The following is a 9,920-nucleotide window of genomic DNA, read 5'->3' as shown; positions in this document are numbered from 1 at the left end:
ATAAAGAAAATATTGACAACTTTGGCATTAAAATTAAAATAGTCTATTCATCAAAAGACACAAAATTAATAGGTAATTGATAAAATGGAATTATTTATAATTTATTTTGCAACATGTTTGGCAAATTATATCATCACTTCAGATTTATGAGTAATGGTTACAAATTAGCAAGATACTCACCGAATAGACATAGGTACTGTGTACATATATGTATGTGTGTGTGTGTGTATATATGTATATATATGAATTAACAGGAATTTTTCAGAGAAAAATAAGCATATTACATAGGTATAAGAAGGGGAATTTAAATATGAAAGTAAAAATTATATATATATATATACTCATTTATCATATTATCAAACCCTAAATCATTAATATAAAATATGAACAGCTGGAGCTTTGGAAAATTGACTCAGCAGGCTATTTGTGTATGTTTGTGCATCTAGAGTTATATGTAACAATAATAATCAAAGAAAAGACATTCATAAATCTGAGAGGGAGCTGGGGGCAGGGGAGAGATGGGAGGGAGGGGACACAGTGAGGGCGAGGAGAGAGGAAGCGATGCAGTTACATTTTAATTAAAAGTATATTTTAAAAACTCGAAGGTGAATGATCTTACAGGAAAAACTTCAGAGTAGAAGCTTACATTAAGGGCACTATTTGGGGCTGCAATAATTCTTGCGTTTATTAAAAATTAATCACATTATATAATGTTTTTAAAACATAGGCGAAAGGCAGAGAAATAATGACATAACATGTAAGGCGTGGGTGCTAAGGTGTCAGTAAGCCATGGCAAATTTTCTTGAGAAAGCAAACAGATTATGCAATGGTCCCTTCGCCTTGGTGACAGGGCTGGCACTGAGTGTTTAGATGGAGATGCAGTCAACACACCTACATATTACAGATAAGTTTATGGGGTGGAAGATTGTCTTTTGAATATCTTTCTTTCACACCGTCATGTCCTGAGCAGCTCAGGCACACACCAGCAGCCCAGGTTTGCTGTGTTGGGTTCAGAAGTGCCAAGCTTCAGCGCCCCGTGTCAGGCAAAGTTCATGCAAAGAAGCCATATAAATAGCTGTGGGGCAGATTTCTTCCAGCTGTTTAGGAAGATAATCTCAAGTTAAAGCCGGGTGGGTCCTAGCAGTGAATGGAAACACGTTTCAAGTTCACTTAAGTTTCACAGCCACTTGCCAACATGACAACAGCTTCAGACAGATATTAAATCCTGATTGGAAGGGCTCAGTGTATAAACTTTCCTACTTTGGAGCTAAAATCAGATTTTTAAAACCTCATTTCATATTTTATTTCCATTTTCAATTTTCCTTTTCCTTTTGCATGTCCAAAACCCACTAAGCTGTTTAATACCGTGGAATGCCCGCGACTCCCGCCATCCCGCAGAGGTAGATTATTTTCAATGGAACCTTTGCATCCTCTGTAAAGTCAATCAAGGATGACGCTTTAAGAACGCGGATACCGTTCTTTTCCATCCACAGTGACTCGGTGCTGAAAAGAAATCAAATACTGACCACAGCACCTCTTGTTCCTCTGGCGCCCTTAGGGCCACTCTCTCCAGCTTTTCCAGGGGCGCCTCGGCTTCCAACTTCTCCCACGGGTCCTGTTTGTCCTTTATCACCCTGTGGATGACATTAGCATGACTGAAAAGAAACGTATTAATTAGTTTAATTATATCATATGCTTGAATGCCTCCAGAGGGTAGGTAGAAAGCGGCATTCTATTGGTTACTGTTATAGCTATTGTTTGTCTTGATTCGTGAGTCAGGGTCTCACTGCGACCTTGAGCTTACTATGTGGACCAGGTTGGTCCTGACCTTGTTTCTGCTGCCTGACTGCTGGAATTAATTACAGATGTATGCAATCACAGCCGGCCTAAAGAAACTACTATCACATGTTATTTGAAAAACAATAACAACTTTGAAAAGCAACTAAGACGTCTTTTTTTTTTTTTTTTAACCAACCAAGCAGGATGGGTCTTCTTTTGTTACCTACATCTGTCTCCCTTTCCCAAGTGTGTATTGTAATCTCATCATGAGACGTCCATTTCTATAGAGAGCTTCAGCATCCCAGAGGTCTACCGCAGGCAGGAAAGAAGCAAGCGCTCGGCTCTGGCCGTACAGGATCATCTCACCTGCTCACGGTGTGCCTGCAAGAGTCCCTGTCATTTCTTACAGCACTTCATGTCCTTCAGAAACTTGTATGCCTTCTATCTGGCACCACACCCACAAGCCCTCCACACAACACCCTTCTCTAGGGCCACAGCTTGAGAGGTGCTCACAAGCCGCAGGTTTAGCGTTTTCTCCCCCTTTCCCGAAACAAGAACCAGCTTGCTCTATTACGGACACTCAACCTGTGATCAGTCAGGGTGCTTGGGGCGTTCGTGACAGCTCACAGGACTCAGTTCACTCTTCTAGGGCAGTGCTGATTGCTGTATGCTTTGATATGACATTTATAAGTCTGCATCGCCTTATGTCAAATGCAAATACAACTATTACAGTTCTCTGTAGACCTCCAGACCCGAGAAGAGAGAAAGCTCATGCAAAAGGATCATTTTAAAAATTACCTTTTTCCCTGGCCGACCTCTTTGTCCTGGAGTTCCCATAATTCCATCTGGCCCCTGATCATTTGATATAAAAAAGAAATAAATGTTTAAAGAAAAAAGTTTAAGGTTTGAATACTTTTTTATCAGATAATCATTGAAATAAACACTGAATATAAAGGAGGTTATTTTTCAACACTATTATTTCTATATTTATTTTTTAAAATGTTGCAGCAATTAAAAGACCAAGTTGTTACCAAGCTATTAACTTTATGCACACACATGGGTCAACATAAACATTAAACTGTTCTTTAGGAAGTTTCCCGGAATAGACTCACTTAAGTTAATAAGAGTGTAATGAGAGTCTACCCAAATGCATTCCAATTAACATTTCAGTGAGCTGCATTTAGCTCAGCATTTTGTTGAAAGAAGAAGGTTATAAAATATATCTACTACATGGTCAAGGAAAGTCTCAAAATATCACTGAAGTGGAGAATATTAAGGAGATAAAGAAGGGGAGGAAAAGAATTAAAGGAAGAAGGAAAGGCAGCAAGGAAAAGAGACAGACACAGTCATCTAAAATAACATTTTAATATCATCCGATGCTTGTTTAGTCTGTAAAATGGAGTTTTTCAAAGCAAGAGCGGGGCACTAGGTGGAGTTTTGTACCAACAATGAATAAGTGTAATCTATAGTGAGCCAGGCTGCCAGTCCTAAAATGGGTAATAATTACAGCTTTTCAGTAGCTGGAAATGGAAATGGAAATTTCACATTTGTGTCCCCCTAAGCTTGGCAGACTTATGCGGACAAGAAACAAGCGGTGGTTTACCACTATGCTGTGCAGGCCCTTGATAAATATTTGCTGAATGAACAAACAGATACCCTAGGAAGTGACTCACGCCCTACACTTCCCAGCAAACGCTGTGCTGGCCTCACTCACTGAACCATGTTCTACTGCTGGATTACAGCTGCATCCAGAGGTAGAAATGATAGCTGCACCGTGTAGAGGACTTTTTATTGCAGATAAATACATAACGTTTCCAAGAGAAGCTGGTTCACCTGCATAGAGTTTTAACTATTGGGCTTTTCTGGTTCAGGCTCTTAGCTGCCACATAGCCACACACGAATTGTTTAATTTATTAAAGGTATCTGGGGGTTAGAGAGATGGCTCAGCCATTAAGAATGATTAGTGCTTTTGCAGAGGACCCAAGGTGGCCTACACAATTCTCTGACTACAGTTCCAGGTGATCCTAGTCCTTTGGGTACCCATATGTACATTCCTACACAAACACACATATTTGCAAATAACTTAAATTTTTTCTTTATTTATTTTTTGTGTCTTTCACATCATGCCTCCCGATCCCACCCATGTCCCTTCTCCACCAAAATAAAATAAAATTTAAGAAGGAAAAAAAGAGGAAGGGAAAAATAATCTCATCATGGAAGCTGCAGTGTTATGGTCAAACCATAATTTAACCACATTTCCTATATAAATTTCCTTCTACTTGGTAATATTGCAATACGTATATCTGTGCATGATCATGCCAAGAGTTTTTAATTTTTTTTTCTTCTCGAGTGGAATTGTTGGCTTGTATTTAGCTTATATTTAGCTAGTGTGTGTGTGTAAAAAATTTTTTTCCTATATGGACAATTGGTTATAATACTACAATTTACTGTTTTCCTTATTAATACATAATATGTAATAAAATGATCAAACATCAAGTTCCAAAGCCTCCAATCCTTTTCTATGATATTTTCTATTGATATAGTAAACCCTATAAAATTAACCATATCATGGTAAACCTTAATAATGCTCTGATGTCATGTAGGTCTACTGTCTCATTCGGCTCACTTTCCATGCATCCCAAGCTGTCTTTCTAAAGCTTCCTTAATATTGGCTCTTTAATCTTCAGTTCAAACATGGATAGCAAACTCTGAAACTGAGGCTTTTCTCTGGAGATAAATTGCACACTTATCTCTATTTTTAAACCTCCAATATCACCTCATTTTCAAGTTAACCATCTTGTCTCACAGTTCATTAAGATACACTGGCAATCAAATTATGAGGTGAAGTTATCCTCCCGAACCTTACCTACATCTCCTGTTTATTCATACACAGCGTCTGCCTCCTTTCTCTGGCAGAGAAAGAAGGGTCCTTTCCCTGGGTGAGGCAGGTGAGGCCAGCTCCTCCTCCTGTTCTGGATCTCAGGCCTACTCAACTTACCCAACACCCATCCTTCTGAGAGAGCCCACTCACTCTGCTATCAGGGTTTCTCCTCAATGGGGCATCCCCAACTCCATTCAGATAGGTTAAGCTCCTTGAGAGAATCCTCAAGCTTCTGTGCCTCTTCATTCATCCATCCATCCATCCATCCATCCATCCATCCATCCATCCATCCATCACACATTCGTTTATTTACTTCTGAACCCAAACCATTTTTCCTGGTTCCCTCCTCTTATAGAAAACTTTTTGAAAGCTGTGCTCATTCTTCCAATTACTGATCCAATCTCTCATCGCTCTCCAGCTGGGTTTTTGTTCCCACCACTGAAATTGACCTCTAGAGGGCCAAAGCCATTGACTATTTTATTTGAGACACTTTTTATTTTAAATACTGAGGCCCTTTTAAAGCCTCTGTTTTCATTGCAATGTGTTTCCCTGATTTTTCCACTTACATCTCAGGTAAAGCGGCCCCCTCCTCTGTGTAACGTTTATACTGCGGAGGTCTCTTCTCTTTTACCCTCTTAGGTGGTCTCACCAATCCCCATGCTGTTAAATGCTGCTAAATGCCACCTGTATGCTCATGATTCCTAAATTAAGGCTGTCCTGATCAGTCTACCCAATGACATCTCTTTTTGAATTTCTAATAAGCATCTCAAACTATATGGACTCAAACTCAACTCTCAAATCCCCTCCTCCCACCCCTAAGCTTGGTCTATCCTGGTCCTCCCCTCTCTACTGTAAAGTATAAGACAGAGTCTGGCTTGCCCAGCGATGCAGTTCTTCAGTGGGAGACCAGTGGTTTGAAAACAGTGGGTAGGGTAGGATTTCTATATCTAAAATACTTAGGATAAAACAATTCAAAACAAAACCTTAACCCCACAGAAAACACTCCGGTGGTAAGAATATGATATCCTTTATCCCTGAACGTCCCTTAATACCACCAACCACAAATTCCTAATGAATCAGTTTTCCAAGGAAACGCTCATTCTAACTTAAACAGATCAAAAAAGCATATTTAAGTCTAACTGAATTTTTCACTAACGGAAAAAAACAACATAACCTCATTTGAAAATGCTCCACTTTGGAATTCATAGCTGCACATGTGTTTAGAGCTGAGATACCACTGTGGTAGACTCTTCAGCTGTGGATGACCAAACATAAGTTAGACAGATGTTTCCTTTCTAGCAGAGATATGCATTCAGGCGACCGAGCATTTTAGGATAGAATTCATGCATAAAATATGCATGTTTTGTCTTCTGCCCAGAGAAGCAACAGCTTGGATTTTGAATTTGTCAACTGATGTTTTCCTCATTTGTTTCCTCAACACAGATCTCATTTTCAGTCTTCCACGATGAAAAGGTTCTCTTTTTGAAAAAATAAAAAAGTGATTTTTCTTTCATTTGTTTCCTTGTTTATTTTGTAGAAATCAAGGTAGCATCTCTGTGACATTGCCTAAGGAACAATTTTAAAAGTGCAAAATAAAACCAACATCAGGCTGCCTGATTAAGCAATAGTTCCTTGGATCATAAAATTCTTTTGAAAAAAATCTGCCACGGTATTTTTATTGAGTTTATAATCTGAAAGGCATTTAAAATTCCAAAGAGAACAACAAAAAGAATAAAAAAGAAACACACATGTGTTGTTGCTAAAAGAAAAAAGTAACAAAGATGTGTACTGGGCAGGATTGGTCCTGGGAGACAGATGGGATCTGTGTTTATCATTTTCCATGCTCTGTTTGGAGCCTCTATTCCATCTCTGCTCTTCCCACCCCCAGCTGTCACATGGCATCAACCTCAGAGTCCTGTGGATGCTGTGCTGTGGGGCACTTGGAGTCTTTTCTCCTCGTTCTGTCTTCAAGCTAGTTGTTTTAGGAATCTATGCTGAAGTGTCAGTTACTGGAGATATATACATATAATCTTTATATATGTATATATACATATATAAACACACATATATACATGTATACATATGGACAAACACACTATATGAGTGTGTGTGTACACATGCTGGAGAGAAAAGCCACCTGTGCACGCTAAACAGATGCATGCCTTCTCTTTACGCCACATGCTCAGCACTGAAGAACGTCCATTTGTCTAGAATGAGCAGGAATCACAATTCCTTATCACTGGCTACTTTGCTTCTTTACAGGTCTAGCCCTGATGCTAATGGAAAAAAAGTCAATTCTCTAAAAATGATGGAAACCAATGAGAACCCTGGGAAGGTAAAACCAAGGAAATAAAGTGAGCCTTTCAGGGAGGTTTAGGGGATGCCGAGAGCAGAGAATAAAGGAATTGCTGTCAACTCTGCATCTCTTCCAGTGCTGTGAGACTGGATTTCTGTCTGGTGCAATGAGGACTGATCGTGTATATAGATTGTTAGGAGGATTCTAGGAGAGGAGTGGGTGAGTTCACATTGGGTAAACTCAGGGAGGAGCCTTAAGGCATTGTGTGTGCTGTGTTTAGATGTCAGGGCAGAGAAGAAATAGGCAATTTACCATGATGGTAAAACTGGAGGGAACAATTTCCACATACTGATATTTAAACACAGTGATGTTTCTGCTTTATCCACACTCTTTTTCTTTAATTAATTAGTTAATCAAGTTATGTGCACCCTGCATATATGTGTGCACATCATGTGCATGTCTGGGGCCTGCAAAGGTTAGAAGAAAACATCAAATCCCTTGGAACTGGAGTTACAGAGAATGCTATGAACTTCCATGTGGGCACTAGGAACCAAGCCTGGGTCCTCTTCAGGAGCAGCAAGAACTCTTAACTTCTGAGCCATCTCTCCAGCCTCTTTACCCTCATTCTTTAAATTTCAGTTTGAAATATCTGAAATAGGGCTATCACCTATTATTTGGAAAGAATATATATATATATATATATATATATATATATATATATATATATACACACACACACACACACACACACATAGGGATTCTTCTACCAAGGAAAGAAGAATCGCTAAAGTCAAGAAACCTTAGAGATGTAAATATGGAATACCCCCCCCCCCCCGCTTAAACATGTCAGACAAAAGGCAACCGTAAAGCTTTAACTGAACAGCTACAATGAAGACTGGAACACTCACGTGGAAGAGTGTCACAAGCATCCTTTGCAACTGCCCTCATTATTCACATCTGGCATTTGTCTCAAGGTGAGAAATTTTTTTAACTATAAAATTTAGAATTTCCCTTAAAGCAATGTAATTTAGGAGCTGGTATTGGTAGTGTATCTTGCTTACAAAGAATCTTAACCTGGGGGCCGAGATGTTATTCTATAACAAGAACATGAACAAAGATGCAGAATATTCACACACACAAAGTTCGAGACAACAGAAGACCCTCCCCATCAAAAGCTTTATGACAGAAGTTCAGCTGTTTATGAAAAAGTGTCTTTCCCCTTTTGTATCTGAGAACAAGTGAAACCTTGCTTTGTCATTCATTTAAGACATGGCTTGACATCTCCAGCCACACTGTAGATATAAGGGTGAAAGTGTGTGTGTGTGTGTGTGTGTGTGTGTGTGCATGTATGTGTGTGTGCATGTCTTTGTATGTGTGTGGGGTGTGTTTGACATGCGACCATGTGTTTACCTGTACATGTGGCACTGAGTTAAGTGGACCCAGCAGTACTTACTGGAAGACCCATTTGACCTGCTCTACCCCAGGGCCCCATTGTTCCTGGTGAGCCCATCTCTCCTTTGTCTCCATTCTCTCCAGGAAGTCCGCTTCCTCCTGGAGCCCCCTGGAATCCAATGAAAAGGGTTTATTTTTAAGAACATGGTGAAATAATTATGTCATGTAATAAGTATATATTTATTTGACATGCAGTAGTAATCAAGCCTGATATTTTAAACATTCCATTGGAAGTGATAGCTCAGGGCTGAGATGTAGCTCAGCTGCTGCAGCATTTGTCCAGCACATACAATGCCTGGTGGAGGGTTGATCTCCAGCATCAACTAAAGCCTATAATACCAGGACTTGGGAGGTATATATTACCTTCAATCCATCTTTTCCTTGGAGACCTTCTTCTCCAGGAGCTCCTGGTTCTCCCTGTTTTGTTTTGTAGCAGAAAAGGCAAGATTAAGTTTTGGCTATCTCACTGATCTTATTTTACATTTTTGTTTCTAGAAGGTATAGGAAGTAACTAATTTGTAGTCATTCATTTCTACTTCAATCATTATCTCTAAAGAAGGCCCAACAGTGTAATAAGATGATTTGATCTGCCTGGAAGAGCTTTGGAAGTACCTAAGATAGTCATGGTTGTAAATTCACATACAATGTGTTTCTAGAATACTAATACATTTAATCAGGTGTCTTGAAATTAATATAGCTAGAATGCGCTTCTGACATCAAGAATGCAAACACTGCCATTGCATGAAATGCAGTTCCTTGATATAACAAAGTTACATGGCTAATATAACAAAATTCAGTCATGATCATTTTACCAGACTTTTAGTTTCTGTAGTTTCTCCCATCAGAGATGCAAAGATTATGGCCAACTGACATCAACAAACCACCTTTTAGATACGAAACTTGCAAAGACACAGACCATACCTTATGAAGTTGTAAAGGCAGAGTTGCTCTCTGTAGAACTAAGTGATTAATTTAGTACTAATAGCACAACATCGTTCCTATTAATGAAGCTGATCCCTACTGCCCACCCCAAAAGGAAAATCAAAGTCAACAAATCAAATACAAAAATAAATATCTCTACTTTATCTGTTAGTGAACAAAGACTTTTAAAAATTACCTTGAACATCATTATTTGGGAGAAAAACAACTTATCATGTCTTAATGCCTGTCTATATTATCATAACTTTTCTCAGATATCAAATTACAGCTGCTCCTAAAAATTGCCTTGCATCCCATTAGCTTCATATGGCCCTGGGGCGGCTTTAAAAAACATCACATTTCAATATTTCATCTGCCTGTTAGGCTAGAAAATGTCCTGAAGTGTTGATCAAAGATTTGTGAATTTCCTCTTCATGCAATGGTAAGCAACAACCATGTGACCGCACATTTTGGCAAGGCTCTTCAGAGCACATCAGGTTTTTAGAAAAGTCACTCAGGATTCTAAATGCCAAACTTAGAATGCAAACAGGGTTTTGTGTGTAGTTCTGAAATTCATGAAACATTTTGTAGTAA

At 39.1% G+C, this 9,920-nt stretch overlaps 1 protein-coding gene across 2 annotated transcripts in view; it reads right to left on the bottom strand.

The window, feature by feature from the left end:
* The window catches only part of Col24a1 (collagen type XXIV alpha 1 chain), a 234,275-nt gene that overhangs the window by 69,506 nt on the left and 154,849 nt on the right, over positions 1-9,920 (bottom strand). For both annotated transcript variants that reach the window (XR_007595037.1, XM_050160215.1), the window contains 4 exons: positions 8,772-8,825; positions 8,410-8,517; positions 2,578-2,631; positions 1,527-1,634 (listed from right to left, as the gene is read on the bottom strand). Coding sequence is in view for 1 of the 2 variants with exons in the window: in XM_050160215.1 (XP_050016172.1) it covers positions 1,527-1,634; positions 2,578-2,631; positions 8,410-8,517; positions 8,772-8,825 (324 nt within the window). In the remaining variant the exon portion in view is untranslated. The remainder of the gene's footprint in view (positions 1-1,526; positions 1,635-2,577; positions 2,632-8,409; positions 8,518-8,771; positions 8,826-9,920) is intronic.

Source organism: Alexandromys fortis, unplaced genomic scaffold (genome assembly GCF_014885135.2).
Source record: "Alexandromys fortis isolate MF-2015 unplaced genomic scaffold, M_Fortis_MF-2015_v1.1 scaffold_124, whole genome shotgun sequence".
Classification (NCBI taxonomy): domain Eukaryota; kingdom Metazoa; phylum Chordata; class Mammalia; order Rodentia; family Cricetidae; genus Alexandromys; species Alexandromys fortis.
The sequence above is the reverse complement of the archived record's forward strand: the minus strand, read 5'-3'. Positions and strand labels throughout refer to the sequence as shown.